A 23052-nucleotide genomic window follows, 5' to 3' on the forward strand; every position below is an offset into this window, starting at 1 on the left:
AGGTAACAGCGTTCCGTGCGCCTTTGGCATCTAGTCACGGCCACGTGACCACGGAGACGTCCTCGGACAAGTGCTGGCTCTTCGGCTTTGAAATGGAGTTGAGCACCGGCCCCTAGAGTTGGAAACGACTAGCCCGCATGTGTGGGGGAACCTTTACCTTTAGTCTAATGAAAAGAAGTATTAGGGGTGACATGATAGCAGTGTTCCAATATCTCAGGGGCTGCCACAAAGAAGAGGGAGTCAAGCTATTCTCCAAAGCACCCGAAAGCAGGACAAGAAGCAACAGATGGAAACTACTCAAGGAGAGAAGCAACCTAGAACTAAGGAGAAACTTCCTGACAGAACAATTAACCAGTGGAACAACCTGCCTTCAGAAGCTGTGAATGCTCCAACACTGGAAGTTTTTAAGAAGAGATTGGACAGTCATTTGTCTGAAATGGTATAGGGATTCCTGCCTGAGCAGGGGGTTGGACTAGAATACCACTAAGATCCCTTCCAACTCTGTTATTCTGTATTCCTTTATTGGAATTATGGAATATTTCATTTTGGTCAACCACTAAAAAAATGAAATGGTTTTGGAAACTTGTCACATTCTATGCTCGGAATGCAGATTTCTCTTTTGGTATATTGTCTGGTCACATTTTATTGATTCTCTTTACTTCAGGGGTGTCAAACTCACAACGTCATGTGACGTGTCGTGACATATCCCAACTTTTTTGCCATTGCCGGCAATAAGGTGAGCGTGGTTTCCCTATGATTCATCCGGCCTGCAGGCCGGCAGTTTGACACCCCTGCTTTACTTGATTGGCTTTGATTTTGGTTAAAAATGCTTTTTGTACTGGTCCTATGCCCATAATTAAAGTGTCTATCTATCCCAGTGCTAGTCAGTCTTACATTGATGACGATTCTTGCAAACCAGGGATTCTTTTCATAGTCATCTGCTGCTGCTTCTCCAGGGGAGAAACCACACACAGGCATAGATTCACCATCATCTGAGAATAGAAAGACATGTTTTTGGAAGGTAGAACTTTCTAGAAAAAAAGCAGGAGGGAACAAACAGGTTGGAAGGGGAACAGGGAGGTGGGACTTCTGGATTCTTAGGAAAGAAATGGAAACAAGTGACCTTCATAGTCTGGGAAGAGAGTGATGGGAACACACCAAAGTGGATGGATAGTTCCTATAAGGCAGAGATCCCAAACTTTGTTGTGATTCAGGGTCAGCCTGTGGGTTCGGCAGTTGGGTCGGACGACTCAGAGGAGGAGGAGGGGGGTGTTGAAGACCTTGCTGAGGGGGTTGAAGATCTTGCTGATGAGAGCCCTCAGCCAGGCCCCTCCCACTTGGTCACCACGGAGACCCAGCTGTGTGAGCCTGACAGCGTCGATGAAGATGACCCACAGCTGGCTCTGTTCAAGGACGCCCAACGCAGGAGGCAGTCAATTAGGAGTAAACAGAGGAAGGCAATGGGGCTTCTCGGAAGGAGGCAGAGAGAAGCCACGCCCTGAACTCTATATAAGGGGAATGTCTGGGAGGGCTGGTTTGCTGAAGGCAACCGCTCGGATAGTTCCTGTTTCTTAAAGCTCCTGTTTCTTGGTTTGTCTTGTTCCGTTTGTTTTTGTAGTAATAAATTTGGCAGGTGTAATTCCAGCCTCTTGCCTTCTTGTAAAAGGGGTTGTCCCTGCCTTTTCTGCAGGGCCGGTAGCAGGCTGGTACAGAACAAACTTTTTTAGCACCAGGGACCAGTTCCGTAGAGAGAGGGTTTTCTGCGGACCAGAGGCAGCGTGGTTTCATGTACTGCCTGCATCCCGCAGATGGAGCTTTGCTTGTTTGCGTGGACCAGTTTCTGGCATGCCACGGATCGGTGCCGGTCCACAGACCTGGGGTTGGGGACCCTTGCTATGAGTTCCTCGAACTTTATTGTTCAACCACTACCACAGAAAAGTTTCAAAGTGGGCTTGGCAACCTGGTACTCATGGATGGATCCCCACAGATTCACCAAACTTCAAGAGGATGCCTACTGAATCCACAAATTAAACATTTACTATGAAAAAGTGTAAAACATACTAAATTCTTTTGAGATTATCAAATCTCTTAAAGGTAATAGTGTTCTTCTGAGATTTCAGGTGAAAATGCAAGCGATCTAATAATAACCGAGTCATCGTCAATGATTATCAATAGATCTATGGTACCACACAAAGTTGTAAGAAGATGATACCCACATACCGGAACGTTTGCTGATCCCAGATTCCCAGCCATTTCTCTGCTGATGTCCATCAAATCTTTTATTTTGTTTGGGCTTTAAAGCCACCTCACCTATTGTCATTCTGGTGTGGATGGTATAACTGGAGAAAAATTTTTATTGTTGTTTTTTATTTGTATATTAAATTTATATGCTATCCAGAGGGACTTTGGGCTGCTAACAGTGCAATAAAAATAGAAGTCTAAAAACAAATGTGAATGTAGGAAGTATTAAAATTACAAAAATTAAATGGACTAAAAAACCTGAGAGCTCACGCAAAGCAGGGGTGATGCCTTCTCATGTTAAAATACATGAAGGATTTACAGGTAGTCCTTGACTTAATACCATTCATTGAGTGACCGTCTGGAAGTTACAACGGCACTGAAAAAAGCGACTTATGACCATTTTCACACAACCGTTGCTGCATTCCCATGGTCATGAGATCAAAATTTGGATGCTTGGCAACAGGTTCATATTTGGTCATAAGTCACTGTCATTGTAACTTTGAACAGTCACTAAATGTATGGTTGTAAGTCGAGGAAAAAGCTCTGTGCGTATATGGGAAAGGGAGAAACTTCCAACTGCCTTCTTTTCTGAGAAACAAAATGTTGAGACCAAGTTGATTAGTCAGGAAATCAGTGAAAAAAAAATTCAGATTACCCAAGCTCTCCTGGAAGATCTCTTTCAGTTCAGCCAAGTCCTTCAGAATGAAGCTGTGTCTCTCACTGGGTTTGTGAGAAGCCAGTTCATTAATAACTTCTATGTTGATGTTCTGGCCATTACCAAAGACATAAATATCTAAGATAAATGTGGACAGAAGTATCATTTAAGGAGAGGAATAGCACAGTGAAAGGAGTAATTAGTTTCTTCCCAGTAAGTTATTAAAACTGCATTACAGAAAAATCCTTTTAAACAACACATTGAAAAACTTTGCTGAATAATGCATAGGTCCCAGACAATAATATTAATATTATTTGCACAAGCAGCAGATGTGCACACTTGCGTACAAAGTTCCATTTGCACTGAACCATCCTGTCTTCGGCTTTGGCTGCTGACTGCCAACCCTGACTGCTCTTTAGAAGGCCAGATCATGTAGCTAAAACTCAAATACTTTGGCCACCTAATGAGGAGGAAGGACTCACTGGAGAAGAGCCTAATGCTGGGAAAGATTGAGGGCTATAGAAGAAGGGAACGACAGAGAATGAGGTGGCTGGATGGAGTCACTGAAGCAGTAGGCGTGAGCTTAAATGGACTCCAGAAGATGGTAGAGGACAGGAAGGCCTGGAGGAACGTTGCCCAGGGGTCGCGATGGGTTGGACACGACTTCGCAGCTAACAACAATCCCGTCTTTCACCCCCCCCCACGTGTCGCCGCCGGTGGTCCGTAGAGCCGGCAAGGTGGGGGCCACTGCTCTAAAAGACTCTTCCTCAAACAACAAAACAAGAGCACCCAAAGGAACTCAAGAATTTGCATTTTCCTCCTGAACCGCTTGCCATCGGTGAGGAGGATAACGACACATCGAAAAACTTTGCTGACTGATGCACTCTTTTTGCCCAATTAAAGGTTCCAGACAAAAAGCACACAAAGGAGTTTTAATAGTATATTGATGAATAAGCAAAGCAATTCGTGGAAATGAAATAAAACAATCCCTGCCCCCAACTGGCTGCGACGGTGAAATGCAAAAAGAAGGTGAAATGAAGTTGGATCGTCGCCTTACCCAAACGATCGTCATGAGGCTTTGGGGAACGTCTCCCAATGTTAAGAAACTCCTTTATTGGTGTGATAAAAACAGATGGGGAGCCCCCCAAGTTGTAGTTTCCTAGAAAAAGAAATGATTATTGCAAAGAGCCATTCTGACCTGTCATGCTGTCCTTTGGGGATAAGGGGAAGGAAGGAATGGAAAATTAAATTAATTATGGAAAATTTTAAAAAAATGATCCTGGATTCTACTTCCAACATATTCCAAAAGTGCTTTGGCACACTAACACTTTTCATTGCCCTTTGGTCCTTTCTCTGCCCCTTCCTTCCTTCCTTCCCTTTCCCTCCATCCCTCCTTTCCTTCTTTTCTTCCTCTCTTCTTTTCCCCCTTTCTTCCTCCCTCCTTCCCTTCCTAGTTTCCTCTCTTCCTCCTTTCCTCCATTTCCCTTCCTCTTTTTCCCTCCTTCCTTCCTTCCTCCCTCCTTTTCTCCCTCATTTCCTCCCTCCCTCCTTTGTTCCTTCCTTCCTTCCTCTTTACCTTTCCCTCCCTCCCTCCCTTCCTTCTTTTCTTCTTCTCTTCTTTTCTCCCTTCTTTTCTTCCTCCTTTCCTCCCTTTCCCTCCCTCCCTTTCCCTCTCTCCTTTTCTCCCTTCCTCCTTTGTTCCTTCCTTTCTCTTTTCCTCCCTTCCACCCTTTCCTGCCCTCCCTCCTTTCCCCTTTCCCTCTCTTCCTCCCTCTTTTCCTTTCCCCTTCCCCTTCTTTCCCTCCCTCTCTCCCTTTCCCTCCCTTTCCTGCCTTCCCTCCTTTCCTTCCTCCCTCCCTCTTCCTCCCCTTCCCTTTCCACCCTTCCTCTCTCCCTCCCTCCCTCCCTCCCTCCCTTCCTTCCCAGACCAGCACTTGTGTAAAATGGTGCTTAATGCTTGAAATGACTAATGGCTCCTGTTGTGTAGCGGGTTCTTTGGTGCAGGAATGAAGACAAGGCAAGTGAGTACAGGAAAGCTCATGGTTTATTGCAAGGGTCTTCAAACTCGGCCCTTTTATGACTCATGGACTTCAACTCCCAGAATTCCTCAGACAATGTGCTTGGCTGAAGAATTCTGGGAGTTGAAGTCCATGAGTCATAAAAGGGCCGAGTTTGAAGACCCCTAGTTTATTGCTTGCAAGATCTGAACTGAGAATTGGGCTGTAACTAGCCGCAATATATAGTCTAGCCCCTAGGTGGCAGCCAATAGGTTTGAAGCAACCATTGCCGCCTAGGGACAGCCAATAGCAGCACTGGAGACTTGTAGTCTGGGTTGCTGGAGAGCCGTTAGCTGCTCCAGCAACCCACATTACCATTGAGCCCAATACATAACAGCTCCTCTTATAATCTTTTTATAAGGTAGTCTAAAAGATTCTTTCTCAAACAACAAAACAAGAGCCACCGAAGGAACTCAAGAGTTTGCATTTTCCTCTTGATCTGCTCACCATCAGTTAGGAGGATAATGACATGATGGACTGTGGTGGAGACAGGAGTGGGGTTCAGCCCCCGTCGCTTCTCTTCCAAGTCCTGTGTAATCATAATTTCATAGACTGCTTGAAAGCCACTCTTGATGTTGCTTCCAGGCTTCAGCTCATGCACTGGAAAATCAAAATTCAAAGTTGAATCGTCCACTACTGAGTCCCAGTAAGCCTAACAGAGGGAACGTGAGATGAAGGGAGCTTGGTGCTCTCTGAGTTTGGTTGTTTTCCTGCAGATGTTTCATTACCCAATCTGGGTAACATCATCAGTGCTAGTAAGGAATGGAATTTGCTCTCAGTTTATATTCTAGTGGCTTGCCCTGTCAGTATTGGTGGGGATGATATTGGAGGTTCTTTGGTTAGGCTGTTTAATGTTGGCTTGTTTGGTAGTTCCTTGATTGAGGTGTTGTTTACTTCTTGATTGTTGGTCTGATGTTAAGCTTGGAGTTCATCTATGCTCATCTGGGCAATCAGGCTCAGAGGGCACTAAGGACCCTTCATTTCAACCCTGAACCATGAATATTTTCATTTATTGGAACATGAGATAAAAAAAACCCATCTGTACAGCTAACATGTATTCAACCCTGATGAGTACATTACAGAATGTCGTGAGATTTATAGCCACTCCTCATTTAGCAACTATCTGGATTAGTGGTCTGTGGAGATTCTCAATCATCCAAGTCATGATTGTCCCAAAGATGCTTTTTTTTCAAAAGGAAGGCAACTGGACTTTGCTTTTCCTTGAAAACATTTCTCTACTCATCCAAGAAACTTCTTCAGTTCTGACCGAAGGGGGGAGAATGGAAGGATTTATATTCCTTGCAGTCATCTGGTCATTAGCACTCTCTCTGAGAGTCACTGAGGTCACTTGGAGGTTTATCTGTGCCCTCGTGGTTACCTGAATAGTGCAAATAGGTGTAGAAACTTCTTAGAACTGCTGAAATCTCCTGTTTACTGTTCTGTACCAGCCTGCTACCGGCCCTGCAGAAAAGGCAGGGACAACCCCTTTTACAAGAAGGCAAGAGGCTGGAATTACGCCTGCCAAATTTATTGCTACAAAAACAAACGGAACAAGACACAAACCAAGAAACAGGAGCTTTACAAGCGGTTGCCTTCAGCAAACCAGCCCTCCCACGCATTCCCCCTTAAATACAGTTCAGGGCGTGGCTTCTCTCTGCCTCCTTCCGAAGAGCCCCATTGCCTTCCTCTGTTTACTCCTGATTGACTGCCTCCTGCATCGGGCGTCCTTGAACAGGGCCAGCTGTGGGTCATCTTCATCCACGCTGTCAGGCTCACACAGCTGGGTCTGCGTCGTGACCAAATGAGAGTGGCCTGGCTGAGGACTCTCATCAAGCTCTTCAACACCCCCCTCCTCCTCCTCCTCTGAGTCATCCGACCCAACTGCCGAACCCACAGGCTGACCCTGAATCACAACACTTAGAATCCTTTTAGCAGTTCCAAAAAGGTTCCACACCTATTTGCACTATTCAGGTGACCCTGAGGGCACATTAAACCTCCAGGTGGTCTTGATGACTCTCAGAAAAAGTGCTAACAACCAGGTGACTGCAAGGAATATAAATCCTTCCATCCTCCACCGTTCAGTCAGAACTGAAGAAGCTTCTTGGAAAAACAAAGGCCAGTTGCCTTTTGATCAAAAAAAGCACCCTTGGGACTATCTTGGTTAGTGACCATCTGCTTAATTACCGTGATAATAAATGACATTCATTTTCCAACCAATTGCAGGCATTTACAAGGAAATTTCATGTGTCTGAGCACAGAGGCCTTCAGGGTGAAATTGATTAAAATAAATACATAAAGTATTTTTTTCTGCCCCCATACATGAAAGAAAAGGCTTGCCTACCACTGCACAAATATACAGATAGTCCTCAATTTACAGCATTCGTTTAGTGACCATTGAAGATACAACAGCAATGAAAAAAGTGACTTATGACCATTTTTCACACGACCGTTGCAGCATCCCCAGGGTCATGTGATGCAAAAGGAAACGCTTGGCAATGGATTCATATCTGTGACGGTCGCAGTGTCCCGGGATCATGTGATCACATTTTGTGACCTTCTGATAAGCAGAGTCAATGGGGAAGCCAGATTGACTTAACAACTAGTTTATTAACTGAAGAACTTAAGATTCACATTAACAACTGTGACAAGCAAATTCATAAAATGGGGCAGAACCTACAACAAATGTCTTACTTAGCAACAGACATTTGGGGCTCAATTTAATTTAATTTAATTTAATTTAATTTTAATTATTTAATTTTTATACCGCCCTTCTCCCGAAGGACTCAGGGCGGTGTACAGGGCAATACAATAAAATACAATGTATAAAAATTAAAAAAATATTAAATACTACAGCCCAATTCAATAAATTAATACAATAGTGTTAAAATACCCCTAAACCCATCAGACCAGGCCGGCTTGTTCAAATAAATATGTTTTTAGGTCACGTCGGAAGGAGCGAAGGTCGGGAGCCGTCCGGAGCTCCACCGGTAAACAGTTCCAAAGGTCTGGCGCGCCCACAGAGAACGCCTTCCCCCTGGGGGCCGCCACTCGACACTCTTTGACCGACGGCACCCTAAGGAGGCCCTCTCTGTGGGAGCGCACTGGACGAAGGGAAGTTGATGCCGGCCGCAGGTGCTCCCGTAAGTAACCCGGACCCATGCCATTTAGGGCTTTATAGGTCATAACCAGCACCTTGAATCTTACCCAGAGGGCAACCGGAAGCCAATGCAGCTCACAGAGTAGAGGTGTTACATGGGAGTATCGGGAAGCCCCCACCACCACTCGCGCAGCTGCATTCTGCACCAGTTGGAGCCTCCGAGTGGTCCTCAAGGGCAGCCCCATGTAGAGAGCATTGCAGTAGTCCAAACGGGAGGTCACGAGTGGATGAGTGACTGTGCGCAAGGCATCCCGGTCTAGATAGGGCCGCAACCAGGCGAATTGCGGTCGTAAGTTCAGAACTACCTGTATTTACATTTCTTTTTTTTTCTTTTCTCTTTTTTTTTAACCCAACATGCTCACCATCGGTGCTAATTGTGCTCAGCAAGTGAGACACCCAGTCAGCATCGCTACTCTGTGGATCAGTTGTTCCCAGAACTATTCTGCTATCAGCGGCAAAAGTCACAATGCCGTAATTGGGAAGGAAGTCATAGCTGGAGATCTGAAACAAAAAACAAAAAAAGCCAAGGGGTTAAGAGAATTCACATTCAACCTCTTCTGATAAATTTTGCTTTACGTTGCCAAAAAGCAAATGATAAACAGACTTAACCATAGTTTCGATTGGGAAAATGTGACCATTCTAGACAAAGCCAAATCCAAAAAATGCCAGGGAATTTCTGGAAGCCTGCCACTCTGACAAATTAGCCATCAATAGAGACATAGACATTAACAACAACTATAGACTATGCAAAAGAGACTATCACCCAGCCAAAAAAGGGAACAAAAAGACCCAAGGATCTCTCCACCAGCACCCAGATCAGCATAGATTAGCTGCAAGATTACCATCAGACCTGCAATCAAGTAGAGCCTTGGTGGAGCAGTGGGCTAATGCCTCCTTAAGTAACACCAGCTGCCTGCAATTAGTGCAGGTTCGCATCCCACCAGGCTCAAGGTTGACTCAGCCTTCCATCCTTCCGAGGTAGGTAAAATGAGGACCCAGATTGTTGGGGGCAATTAAGCTGACTTTGTAATAATGCCGCTTGGGGGTGTGTGTGAAAGCCCTAATAAGCAGGCATATACATAGAATGAAGGCTACTGCTAAGCTTGTAAGCCGCCCTGAGTCTTCGGAGAAGGGCGGGATATAAATGGAATTAAAATAAAATAAATAAATAAAATAAACAATACCCCAATCAACAAACTGCCAAAGATGCCAACAGTAAACAGCCTAACCAAAGAAGCTCTAAGACAGGGGTCTTCAAACTTGGCTCTTTTATGAATTGTGGACTGCAACTCCCAGAATTCCTCAGCCAGCGTGCCTGGAATTCTGGGAGTTGAAGTCCACAAGTCATAAAAGGGCCACGTTTGAAGACCCCTGCTCTAAGACCACTCCCACCAGCACTGATAGGGCAAGGCACTAGAACACGGGTGTCAAACCCAATCGCGTCACGTGACATATCGCAACATTTTTTGCCTTTGCAGAGCTGGAGTGGACATGGCCTGCACGTGAATATAAACTACCCCTGCACTAGAATATAAATTGAGAGCAAATTCCAGCCTTACTAGCACTGATGACGTTACCTAGTTTGGTAATGAAATGTCTGCAAGAAAACAAGCAAGTTCAGAGAGCCGCAAAGACCAATCAAACTATCTAAGCAAAAAGCAAACTATCTGAGACAGGAGTCCCAGGCCCACAATCCGTGGACCATGGACCGGTCTGTGGCATACCTGCAACTGGACCATGCAAACAAGTGAAGCTCCATCCACAGAATGCAGGCAGCATGCAAAACCATGTCCCCTCCAGTCTGCGGGAAAGCCTTTCTCTGTGGAACCGGTCCCAGGTGCCCAAACGGTTGAGGACCACTGATCTAAGATATTTTGACTTATAAACTCCTGGGTTCAGTTTGCAAGGTGATTGAAATGAGACTTGAAAGAACCGGTTCAGGATAGAGGACCAAGGAGGAAATCCTTCTGTGTGGTCACTAGGAATCAGAAATGACTCAATGCCTCGTCCTCTTCCTCCTCCTCTGAAAAACCAGAGGTCTCAGCAGATGCCCTTCAAGGCAGGCAAGATCAATAAGGAGGAACTAATTGGATTTCTGGAAGGATCTTATGCTGGGGCAGGGGTCTCCGAATTTGGCAACTTTGTGGACTTCAACTCCCAGAATTCCTCAGTCAGCATAGTTGATAGAGGAAAGAAGGATTTCAAAGCCATTGAGATGGCTGCTACATACAGTAACTTTCTGGTGTTCCATCTCAATGCACATCCCAAAACTAGGTAATCCTTGATTTACGACCATAATTAACCCTAACATTTCTGTGGCTAAGCGAGACAGTTGTTAAATGAGTTTGGCCTTAGAATTTGTACGGTTTTGTTATGTCGGGTTCATGGAAAGATGAGACACGAACATGAGGAGTGTAAGGAGTCTTTATTAGATGACAGCGTGATCCGAACTGAGGAAGAAAGGTTACCTGGCTTGCTTTATACCAGTCCAGGTGAATGCCTGGCCAATAAATTTAAACTTAGGTTTCCCGCCGGCGGGGCGGCCAATCCCTTCAAATCCGGCTTTCCCACCGAATGCTGTTCCTGCACGGAGCTGTCCAGCTCCGCACTTCCTTATTTGGCTGCTCCACGTGTATGCTAGCCCAGCATACACTACACCCCTTCCCCCATAAGAATAGACAACGCCCTTGTGTTACAATTCCCAATTCCCCCCCCATAACTATATACAATTAACCTCCCTCACAGACTTCCCATGTCCTCTCCTCAAGTCTGCACATAATCCGAGAGGTAAGCAGGAGGCCTGTGGGATCGGCCAGAACGCTTCAGGGGTTCCCCCCCTTCAGGCAAAGTGTTGCCACGTGTGTTGTTAGGCCTGAGGTTGTGGCGTGCCCCAGGTACCGGTGATGATGTTTCAGGTGTGGTGTTGTGACTGCCCACAATGGACCTGGAGTTATGAGGGCTCCCTGGTACTGTGGAAGATGTCATAGGCCCGTTATTATTGTCCAGGTGTTGATGGGGTAGGAATTGTCCAAAAGACCAAGATTTGGAAAACACTTCCCTTTCCCCTGTGTCCCCTTAGTCATTTTGCGTGAGTTCAGGTCCGGGAAGGTTTTCCTGGTTGTTACTGGCTGGAACTTTTTCAGGAACCCGACGCCTGAGCTGGTCAACATGTCTCCTCCATTGGAGACCCCCTCCACCCTTACGATGTATGACAATGGGCCTGTTCTCTCAACCACTTCCCCCTGCACCCATGCCTCACCAGAGCTGTAGTTCTTTGCCCAAATGGAGTCTCCCTTAGAGAATTCTCTGGGGGATTTTGGGTGTTCAGCATCTGCTGCCACCCTGTCCGGGTGTAATCTGTCAAGAGTGGTTATGAGACACCTGCCCCAACGAAGTTCAGCTGGGCTCTTTCTGGTAGAGGTGCAGGGTGTGGTGTGTTGGTGCAGTAAGAACTTGGCCAACTGTTGTTTCCAGTCCCCTTGGATGGTGTGCTCCAATGCGTCCTTTGTGGTGCGCACCATGCGTTCAGCCAAGCCATTAGTCGAAGGGTGGAAGGGAGCAGAGGTGGCATGTCTAATTCCATTGGTCTTCAGAAACGCCTGGAATTCCGAGGAAGTAAACTGTGAACCGTTATCAAAGACCAATACATCAGGAAGGCCATGTGTGGCAAAGAGTCCCATGAGCACCTGGACAGTCCATGTTGTGGTCATACTACTCACAGGTACCACCTCCAACCATTTGGAGTGGCTGTCCACCACTACCAAGAATGTTTGGTTGTGAAAGGGACCAGTGTAGTCAATGTGGAATCGGGACCAGGGTGTGTGCATTTCCTCCCACTTGTGGACTGGGGCGTGAGGCTGTGCTGGCTGAGATCTTTGGCAGGTGTAGCAGCCAGCTACACCTGTTCCTCAATGTCCTTGTCAAGGCCTGGCCACCACAGATAACTTCTTGCCAACGCCTTCATTCGTACCACCCCTGGGTGACCCTCGTGTAGTGAGTGAATGACCCTGTCTCTCAATTTTTGTGGTATGATAACCTGACATCCCCACAACAGGCAGCCCTTGTGTGAGGACAACTCGTGCCTCCTGGTGAAGAATGCCATGAATTCAGGCCCTGGGGATTTGTCTTTCCACCCCATGTTCACCCACATCTGAACCCTACTCAAAATCTTGTCTGTTGGTGACTTCTGGGTGGCGCTTCAGTGGCGTGGACGGTCGGGATCGACCGCCAGCCCTCTGATTTCGTAAAGCCGCGGGACAGCCGACGATCAGCTCTTCCGCAGCTTGGAAACTCTTCACCTCGGGTGAATAGCGGAGGGGGAGTTTCTGGGTAGGGGTAGAGCTCCCCTAGAGCCCCAGAATGTTTATTCTGTGGCTTAAAGGGTGAGAGCTCCCCTGGAGCCCGGGAATACTCCGGATCGGAGGACTTCTCTGCTTTCAAGCAGAACAAGACGCTGAATCCACTCCTGCTCGTATTGATTGTTATTTTGAGAAATTGTAGCAGGCAGAGCGGAAGTGGGAGCTGTATAAATAGCAAGTATAAGACTTTAACTCTGGTATTTTAACTTTTTTCCTGTTTCAACGATCATTTTTTAAAGAGAAGGGGAAGATGGCGTCTGAGTATTTTTTTTTCTTGTAACAAGATCTGAAAGTGTCTGGGTTGTGTCTTTTTTTTTCTTTCTTCAAAGTGAAAGTGACTGTTTGGATATTGAGGTGGAATATACAAGTGGATTTTCAAATTTGATAAGATTCTCTTAAATTTTGGAGTTGTTTAAAAGTGTTAAACTACAATAGCAAGTGGGACGGAAAAGTGAAAGTGCGTATTTAAAGTCAATTAAAATGGCCTCCAAACCGCCTAGAATTCCTGTCTCTAAAAGTCTGGGAACATTGCCTGTTTTGCAATCTGGAATTTAATCTTTGACAGTACCTCCTGCAGCTGCTGCACCTGCACTGACTTTAAAAGACCTACAAGATTCCTTAAAAGATGCTTTGAAAGATCAGTCAGAAAAAATATCAGAGCAGGTGGCAGAACTTATTGAAAAGAAGAATAAGGAAATACGGGAGGATATTCTGCTGGCATTTCAGGGGCTCTCATGTTGTATTGAGAGCCTAGATGAACGTGTGGAAGAAGTGAAACAAAATAATCTGATCTTGGAGGCTAAAATGTGTGAAGTTGAAAAAAAGATGGATAAGATTGATGATGAAGTTGTGATGACACAATATAGAGACATGGAATTTGCTTTGAGGATAAGAGGTTTAAAGGAAAATCCACAGGAAAACCTGGAGGAGATGTTGGTGGATGTTTTGGCTCCTATTTTGGGAATTCAACCTGAAGATTTTTTTGTGGAGATAGATAAAGCATTTCGTGTCAATTTGTGGATTGCTAGGCAAAGGAAGTTGCCAAGTCATGTGGTTGTTTATTTTACAAAGAGAAAGATCAGAAATGAGATCATTCAAGCTTTTTATAATAATAGATTTAAAGTGGCTAACCAAGAGGTTTTGATTCTGAAAGAAATTCCTCCAAGAATTTTGCGAAAAAGGAAAGATTTTGCCTTTCTGGCAGATGAATTGAAAAAACAACAGCTTCAGTTCAGATGGGAGATACCAACAGGGACTGTGGTGAATTATGCTGGAGTTAGATACCGTCTTAATACAGTCCTGAAGGCTCGTGATTTTTATTCTAATGTATTGAAAGCAGCTCCACCACCATCTTCAGAAGATAGAAGTGGAAAAGAAGCAGGAGAGCGACAGTTACAAGAAACAGCAAATGTTGGAAGCTGCGCAACCCTTGGTCTTAGTAGAAGAATCTAAGACTCAAAGAGTGACACGGGCTGCATCTAGACCTAAGGAACAACAGGAACAACAACAACAACAACAGAAACAGTCTTCTATAACTATAAGTCAGGAATCTACTTCTAGTGAAGCAGTGGGAGGAGCTAGGCCAAAGAGGCAGATGCTTGCGGCTTTGCAAGAAACGCTCCAAAAGCTTCAAGTCGCAAAAGATGGCGACAAAGTTTCTAACTTGGAATGTTAATGGATTAAATTCACCACAAAAGAGGAAGAAAGTATTTCACTATTTGAAACAGTTCAAAAATGATGTTATGTTTGCAAGAAACGCATATTCGTGCATCTGACCAAAAATATTTGATAAACTCTAGATTAGGTATACAATTTATTGCACCTGCTCCAGAGAAGAAAAATGGTGTAGTTATTTATATAAAGAAAGATTTAACAGCTAACTTAATTGAAGCGGATAAACAAGGAAGATATATTATAATTGAACTATTACTAGAAGGGAAGAAAACACTTTTAATTGGAGTATATGCACCTAATCAACAGCAAGGAGAATTTTACAAACTGTTACATAACAAAATAACTCAATGGGATTACAAATTGGGTATTTTTATGGGAGATTGGAATGGAGTATTGGATACTAAGAAAGACAAAAAAGGTTTTTTTAAAAATACCCCAAGCCACGCTAGACTGCCTAAATCTTTTTTTGATTTGAAAGATGATTTGGAATTGAGAGATGTCTGGAGAGAACAAAATTTGGAAGAAAAGGATTTTACTTTTTTTTCTGATAGACATCAATCTTTTTCTGGGATTGATTTTGTATTAACTACTAATGGTTTTTTTTCTAGGATTAAGAAGATTAAAATATGCCCACGAAATCTATCAGATCATAATCCAGTTTGGATGGAACTGGATAAGGGCATGGGGGATAGAAGATCATGGAGATTAAATGAAAATTTGTTTAGATATGAAGAAAATGTGGTAGAATGTATAAAGTATATGCGAGAATTTTTTAGTATGAATATGCATAAGGGTACTTCCATTGAGATGGTTTGGGATGCAAGTAAAGCTTATATGCGAGGAGTGTTAATATATATGAATAATAAATATAGATATAGATTGGAACATAAGCACAAAGAAATAGAGGAGTAAATAAAGTTGAAAGAGAAAGCTCTTATTTTGAACCCATCCGATGAGGTTGAAAGAAGCAATTAATTTGCTAAGAGGACAGTTTGATATGTTAATGGCAGATCAAGTAGCAACTAATTTACGATATGCTAAACATAATACTTTTAACAATGCTAATAAGCCGGGTAGGTGGTTAGCTTATTTACTAAGAAAAAAACAAAGATTCCGTAATATTGATAAGATACAATATAAGGGTAAAGAGGTGTTTCAGCAAAATCTTATTAAAAAAGCCTTTGTTGAATTTTATTCTAAACTATATGCTAGGGACACAAAGCAAGGTTTAGATATGGATAGTTATTTACAAGATGTGAATATTTCAATACTTACACAAGAGCAACAGGAGGGGATGAATCAATTGATAACTTCTGAAGAAATTATGTTAGCAATTAAACAACTAAAAGTGGGTAAGGCACCCGGTACAGATGGTTTAACAGCTATTTATTATAAAAATTTACAATTAGAAATGGTGGAGCCTTTAAAAGAATTATTTAGAACAATTCAATCTGGAGGAGAAGTGCCTCCATCATGGAAAACAGCATTTATAACTTTGATCCTGAAGGAAGATCAAGATCCTACTCAACTTAAAAATTATAGGCCTATATCACTTTTAAATAATGATTATAAAATATTTGCAAAGATCTTAGCAAATAGGTTAATGGGGGTTATGCAGCAAATGATTTATTCTGATCAAACTGGATTCATAAGTGGTCGGCAAATGAAAAATAATGTGAGACATATTGTAAACTTATTAGAATATTTGGAAAGGAATAATCAAGTCCCTGCTTTTTTGGATGCTGAAAAAGCCTTTGATCAATTGAATTGGCAATTTTTATTTAAGGTTTTGGAGAAAATGGAGTTTGATGATAGGTTTTTACAACCTGTTAGGGCTATATATCAAAAACAAACAGCTCAAATAATAATTAATGGTAGTTTAACAGAAACTTGTAAAATTGAAAAGGGTACAAGACAAGGTTGTCCGCTGTCACCATTATTGTTTGTTTTAACATTGGAGATTTTGTTGATTAAGATACGGTGATTCAAAGAAAATAAAGGGAGTCAAAATTAAAGGTCAAGATTATAGATTGAAAGTGTTTGCGGATGACTTGGTTATTACACTAACTCAACCAACTCAATCGGTTATAGATTTAATGGAAATAATTTTACAATATGGACAAGTTTCTGGATTTAAGGTAAATAGGCAAAAAACTAAAATATTGTCAAAAAATATGACTAAAGAACAAAAGGAGGTTTTAGGAAAATTAACGGGATTTGAAATAGTTAAGAAGATTAAATACTTGGGAGTATATCTTTCAACCTCAAATGCGAAATTATATAAAAATAATTATGAATTGTTATGGTTAAAAATACAAAAAGAATTAGATAGCTGGAAAAAACTACAACTGTCCTTATTGAGAAGAACTGCGGCTGTGAAAATGAATGTTTTACCTAAGTTTCTATTCTTGTTTCAAATGATACCTATACTTAAAAAAGATTCAAATTTGGAGGAATGGCAGAAAGGTATTAATAAATTTATTTGGGCAGGGAAGAGACCGAGAGTTAAACTTAAGATAATGCAAGATGTACATGAAAGAGGTGGTCTTAAAATGCCCAATTTTAAATTATATTATGAGGCTGAGGCATTATCGTTAATTAGTAATTGGTTTAATTTAACACATGGGAGATTATTGAATATTGAAGGATATGACTTGTTATATGGGTGTCATGCTTATTTATTTTATAATAAAAAATGGATAATGTTTTTAAGACACATATATTAAGGTATGCTTTGTTGAGAGTTTGGAAAAAATATCCTTATAAGTTGAATTTTAAAATTCCAATTTGGGCAGTACCTAAACATGCGATAGAAAACATAAATGTGGGTTTTAAGCATGATGTGACTACATATAAAGGAATTCTTAGATTGGAAAGAAATGCTTGGCAATTAAAGCCATTTAATATTTTAAAAGAAGAAAAGATAGTACAAACTTGGTTTCAATATGGGCAGTTACAAGCCAGATGGAAACAGGATCAGAAAATTGGTATCTCTATAGTAGATGAAAATCTGGTTAAACAAATTAGAGATCAAGGTCCGGCACATATAAGGAGGATATATAATGCATTGATAGAAATAGATTCAGAAACGGAACTTGTTAAAGATTGTATGATAAAATGGGCCCAGAATATTCAAGAACCAATAACGATGGATACTTGGGAAATAATCTGGGTCAGAAATGTAAAATTTACACAGGCACAAAATTTAAGAGAAAATTTTTATAAGATGTTTTATAGATGGCATTTAGATCCTAAGAAATTGGCATGTATGTATCCAAATTATCAGCCTAAATGCTGGAGATGTGGTTTGGACGATGCAACGTATTATCATATTTATTTATTTATTTATTTATTAGTTTTTATAAACCGCCCTTCTCCCGAGGGACTCGGGGCGGTGTACAGAGGAAGGAATGTATACACATTGAACAATAAAAATAATAAGAAACAATAGTGAAAACAAACTGGGACCCCAATTAACGCTATCATGCCAGGCCGGACTGCTGGAACAGGAAAGTTTTTAAGTCGCGTCGGAAGGTACGGAGGTCGGGGGCCATCCGGATTTCGGTTGGTAAGCTGTTCCAGAGGGCTGGCGCACCCACTGAGAATGCCCTCCCCCTGGGGGCCACCAGCCGACATTCCTTGAGCGGTGGCACCCTGAGGAGGCCCTCTCTGTGGGAGCGCACAGGACGGTGGGGTGCTGACATTGGCAGGAGGTGCTCCCGTAGGTAGTCCGGACCCATGCCATGTAGGGCTTTGTATGTCATTGTTAGCACCTTGAACTTCCCACGGAAGGCAACCGGAAGCCAGTGCAGCGCACGGAGGAGAGGTGTGATATGGGAGTATCGGGAGGCTCCCAAGAGTGTCCGTGCCGCCGCACTTTGCACCAGTTGAAGCTTCCGAGTGGATCTCAAGGGCAGCCCCATGTAGAGAGCGTTACAATAGTCTAGGCGAGAGGTCACAAGGGCATGGGTGACTGTACGTAAGGAATCCAGGTCCAGATAAGGCCGTAGTTGGCGAACTAGTCGAACCCGGGAGAAGGCCCCCTTGGTCACAGCTCCTATGTGGTCTTCCAGGGAGAGCTGCGAGTCTAGGAGGACACCCAGGTTGCGGGCCCTATCAACAGGGGGTAGTAACTTGTCCCCAATGTTAAGCAATGGGACGTTCTGAATATCCTGGCTTGCCGGTACGTACAGCCATTCAGTCTTGTCCGGGTTCAGTTGAAGCCTGTTTCTCCCCATCCATTCCCGGACCGCTTTCAGGCAGCGGGACATCACGTCTAGGGCATCACTGATATTGTTTGGAGTTGAGATAAAAAGCTGGGTGTCATCAGCATACTAATGGTACCCTACTCCAAAACTGCGAATGATCTCACCCAGCGGTTTCATGTAGATGTTGAACAGGAGAGGCGAGAGGACCGACCCCTGAGGGACTCCGCAAGCGAGAGGCCTCGGGGTCGACCTCTGTCCCCCTGTCAGCACCGACTGCGAGCGACCCTGGAGAAAGGAGGAGAACCAACGCAGAACCGTGCCTCCCACTCCCAGTCCCCTGAGGCGTCGCAGCAAGATACCATGGTTGATGGTATCGAAAGCCGCCGAGAGGTCTAATAAGACTAGGACAGAGGAATGGCCCCTGTCCCGGGCTCTCCAGAGATCATTCATCAGAGCGACCAATGCCGTCTCCGTGCTGTAGCGCGGCCTGAAACCCGATTGGTACGGGTCTAGATAAACCGCTTCATCCAGGATCTGAGGAAGTTGGTGCGCCACCACGCTCTCAACAACCTTCGCAAGGAAGCGAAGATTGGAGACTGGACAAAAGTTATTCAAAGAGGATGGGTCCAAGGTGGGCTTCTTGAGGAGAGGTCTCACCACCGCCTCCTTCAAGGCGGTGGGGAAGTGACCCTCACTCAGAGAAGCAGAGATGACCGCTAGGAACCAGCCTCGTGTCCCCTCTCGAGCTGCATAGGCCAGCCAGGAAGGGCACGGGTCCAGTAAGCATGTGGAGGAGCTCAACCTTCTCATAATCCTGTCCACTTCCTTAGGAGTTACAGGATCAAATTCTTCCCAGATGACGTCGACAAGACTGTCCACGTCTTGTTCTTCCATCTCAGCCCAGTTGGAGTCCAGGCCAGTTCGAATCCGAGCAATTTTATCCAGCAGATATTGACCAAATTCCTCGGCTCGACCCTGCAAGGGTTCCTCCCTCACCTCTTGGTTTAATAGGGAGCGAGTCACCCTGAACAAGGCAGCCGGGCGATTATCTGCGGACGCGATGAGGGTGGAAAAATAGTTGGATTTTGCCACCCTTATCGCAGCGAGATAAGACCTGGTGAGGATTCTTAGTCGCAATCGGTCGGATTCGGATCAACTGGATCTCCAACGGCTCTCTAGGCCCCGTCTCCGACGCTTCATCTCCCGGAGCTCCTCGGTGAACCATGGGGCTCGCTGGGATCTGCGCCGGGTCAGAGGCCGCAAGGGTACAACTCGGTCCAGAGCCTCCGTGGCTGCCTTTTCCCAGGCTTCCACTAAGGCATCCGCCGAGCTGTGAGCAGGGGGTGCATGCGTGTCCCTAAGCGCTGTCTGGAACTTATCAGGGTCCATTAGGCGCCTAGGGCGGTACCATCTGACTGGCACCGTGCACCCACGGTGGGGGGTGGCAAGGGGGAAGTCTAGCCGCAGGAGGTGGTGATCGGTCCATGACAGGGGCGTAACAGTTGTGGCACCCCCACCGATATCATCACGCCACCGTCCAGACAAGAACACCAAGTCTGGGTTGTGGCCTCTCTCATGAGTCGGTCCAGAAATTATTTGCAACAGGTCCATGGCCGCCATGGAAGCCATGAACTCCCGAGCCAGTTCGGACGATCCTCCCAGGGACGGTAGATTAAAGTCGCCCAAGACCATGAGTCTTGGGAATTCAACCACCAACCCTGAGAGGGCATCGAGTAGCTCGGGCAGGGCCGCCGCTGCACGATTAGGTGGTAGGTACGCCAGCAGCAGGCCCAACTGCGCCCCTGGGCCGTATCTCAGTAGGAGAGACTCACACCCGACCATCTGAGGGACGGTGGTCTCTCTCGGGCTAAGGGATTCCCTGATGATAACTGCCACTCCCCCGCCCCTCCCATGAGCCCGGGGCTGGTGCAGCACCTGGAAACCTGGCGGGCAGAGGTCAACCAGAGGAACACCCCCCTCTGGGCCCAGCCAGGTTTCCGTGATGCAGGCCAGGTCCGCATGCTCACTCTCCACTAGGTCACGAATGAGGTGAGCTTTGTTAGCTACGGACCTTGCATTCAGGTAGACCAGCCTTAGCATTGGAGGGTGCGCACCTTTGCTCCCGGGTCCTCCGGGGGAGAACAGAGGGTCGGAGCGTCTCACCGCTTGTACAGAGCGGAGATGACACTCCCGGTGACGATACGGCCCTCTGTCTGTGCACCTTCTGCCATTCCCCACCATCCTAGGGATGGGATGTTTGTCAGTACGCCACTGGGTGTTATCGGCGACTGGTCCTCGTTGTACGCCGTCGCGAACGGTCGTGGGCCTGGCATGCGTTATGGTGGCTGGAAGGCGTGCCTTTCCCGCGCAACCATAGTCTTCTCCCTCCCCCCTCCCTAACCCCACAATGGACTTGTAAAAAAGTTAAAGCTTTTTGGATTAAAATTTGGTGGAATATGCAGAAGATATTTAAGAAAAAGATAAAATTTTCTCCACAATTATTTTTGCTGGGTATTACTATAGATTGTACTGTTACAGAAACCAAACTGATGTTGAACTTAACAACGGCAGCAATATTGGAAGAAGGAGGAATTGCCTACTATAGAAGAATGGACTTTAAAAGTTTCGAACCTGGCAGAAATGGCAAAAATTTCAGCATATTTGAAAGACTATTCGCAACAAAGATATATCATGGAATGGAGAAAATGGATTGACTACAATCAGAACAAATATGGGACTAAAAAGTTTCATTTAGCGTTTGAATAAGTATTAGATTTATAAGATTTATTATTATTTAGCTATTTTTAAGGAGAGTTAAATTGCGATAGGATTTAGAGTGTTATTGTAGTTAGTTAGCATATTATAGCTTAAGATTGTTAGGGTCAATACCCTGTATTCAGCTCTGGGAGGTCAGGGGGGGAGGGGGGAGGGGAAGCTGGGGGGAGGGGGAGGGAAGGAGTTTATGTTTATGTTTAAAATGTACCGTAAAACTTTTCAATTAAAAAAAAATCTTGTCTGTTGGTGTTTCCGCTGCAATGTCCCTGGCACTGAGAGGACATTCTGGCAGATCTTGAATGGCCAATATTTGGGCTGCCGGTGCTGGATCTGGTTCAGCGTTGTTTAAAGGGAGTCTGCTTAGCCCGTCAGCATGGCCCATTTCCTTGCCCGGCTTGTGTATTAATTTACACGAGTAAGCCGAAAGGAAAATGGACCATCGGAGCATTCGGGGTGACATGATTTGTGGGGTCTGCTTGTCTGTGGTAAACAGACCTAGTAAGGGTTTATGGTCTGTGAAAATAGTGAAATCCCTACCATACAAATAATCATGGAATTTCTTTACTCCAGCAACTGTTGCCAGGGCTTCCTTATCTATCTGAGCATAGTTCTGCTCAGCCGCTGACAATGTCCTGGAGTAATATGCAATGGGGACTTGTCTGCCATCATCCTCTAGGTGGCTTAACACAGCCCCCACCCCATAAGGGGATGCATCACATGCAATGCAAATTGGTTTGTTTTCTATAAAATGAGTAATTGTGGCATTGCTTGCTAAAAGATTTTTTTAGGGACTGGAAACTGGTGTCATGTGTCTTGGTCAAGTTCCATGTGGTGTGCTTGTCCAATAATCTGTGCAATGGTTCAGCAATGGATGCTTTGTGGGGTAGAAAGGCGTGATAAAAATTAAGTAACCGCAGGAAAGCTTGCAACTCCGCCTTGTTTTTGGATGTGGGAGCCTCCTCGATTGCTTGCACCTTGGATGCTGCAGGGTGAACCCCCTGAGCATCAATTCTAAACCCCAAAAATTCCATTTCTGGCACCCCAATGCTGCACTTATCTCTTTTAAGCTTGAGGCCAGCAGCGCAAAATCTCCCCAAAACAGCCTGCAGTCGTTCTGCCAAAATCTCCTCTGAGTCCCCTGCGATGAGAACATCATCGAAGTATGGGCATACCCCCGGTATACCCTTTAGCATTCACTCCATCACCTCCTGGAAGATGCCTGGAGCTACACTAACTCCGAACTGCAACCGGTCTACCCGGAACGCCCCCTTGTGGGTGACTATAGTCTGTGCAGTGGCAGTCTCTGGGTTGACCGGGAGTTGCAAATAAGCCTGAGCAAGATTCAGTTTGGTGAAGATAGTGCCGCTCTGGAGTGATGCGAGGATCCTGCTGACTGTTGGCACAGGGTAAGCATGTGGGTTTAACGCTCTATTGATTGTGCATTTATAATCAGCGCAGATCCTGACATCGCCATTTGCTTTGAGTGGGGTCACAATGGGGGTTTCCCACTCAGCTTCCTTGACCGGATGCAAAACTCCCTGCACAACTAGCTTGTCGAGTTCCCGTTCTATTTTTTGTTTTAACGTGAACGGTACCCTCTGGGGTTTGATTTTGATGGGGTGTACGTTGGGGTTTAATTTGAATGCAATTGGTGGTCCTGTGTATTTTCCCAGCATTTCATCGAACACGTCTGTGAATGCCTTACAGACGGATTCGATGCTGAAGACCTGGGTCTGGTGAATTCCGATAATGCGAATTCCCAGTGCTTGGAACCAATTTAACCCTAGCAGACTGGTCCTCTGTCCCTTGACCACTAGGACATCCAAGGGCCCGTGGAACTCTGTACCGTATGACAAGAGTAGCCTCCCCCCGGACCTGTATTGGGGTGTTCTGAAAATCGGTGAGGGTGATACTAGATGACCTCAAG

At 44.8% G+C, this 23052-nt stretch overlaps 1 protein-coding gene across 1 annotated transcript in view; it reads right to left on the minus strand.

The window, feature by feature from the left end:
• Positions 1-23052, minus strand: part of LOC308662976 (complement factor B-like) — a 43191-nt gene that overhangs the window by 8979 nt on the left and 11160 nt on the right. The window contains exons 6-10 of the mRNA XM_081319120.1: positions 8473-8611; positions 5401-5553; positions 3954-4055; positions 2897-3034; positions 895-992 (exon numbers count right to left, since the gene is read on the minus strand). Coding sequence (XP_081175246.1) covers positions 895-992; positions 2897-3034; positions 3954-4055; positions 5401-5553; positions 8473-8611 — 630 coding nt within the window. The remainder of the gene's footprint in view (positions 1-894; positions 993-2896; positions 3035-3953; positions 4056-5400; positions 5554-8472; positions 8612-23052) is intronic.

Source organism: Vipera berus (genome assembly GCF_964194415.1).
Source record: "Vipera berus genome assembly, chromosome: 2".
NCBI classification, from domain to species: domain Eukaryota; kingdom Metazoa; phylum Chordata; class Lepidosauria; order Squamata; family Viperidae; genus Vipera; species Vipera berus.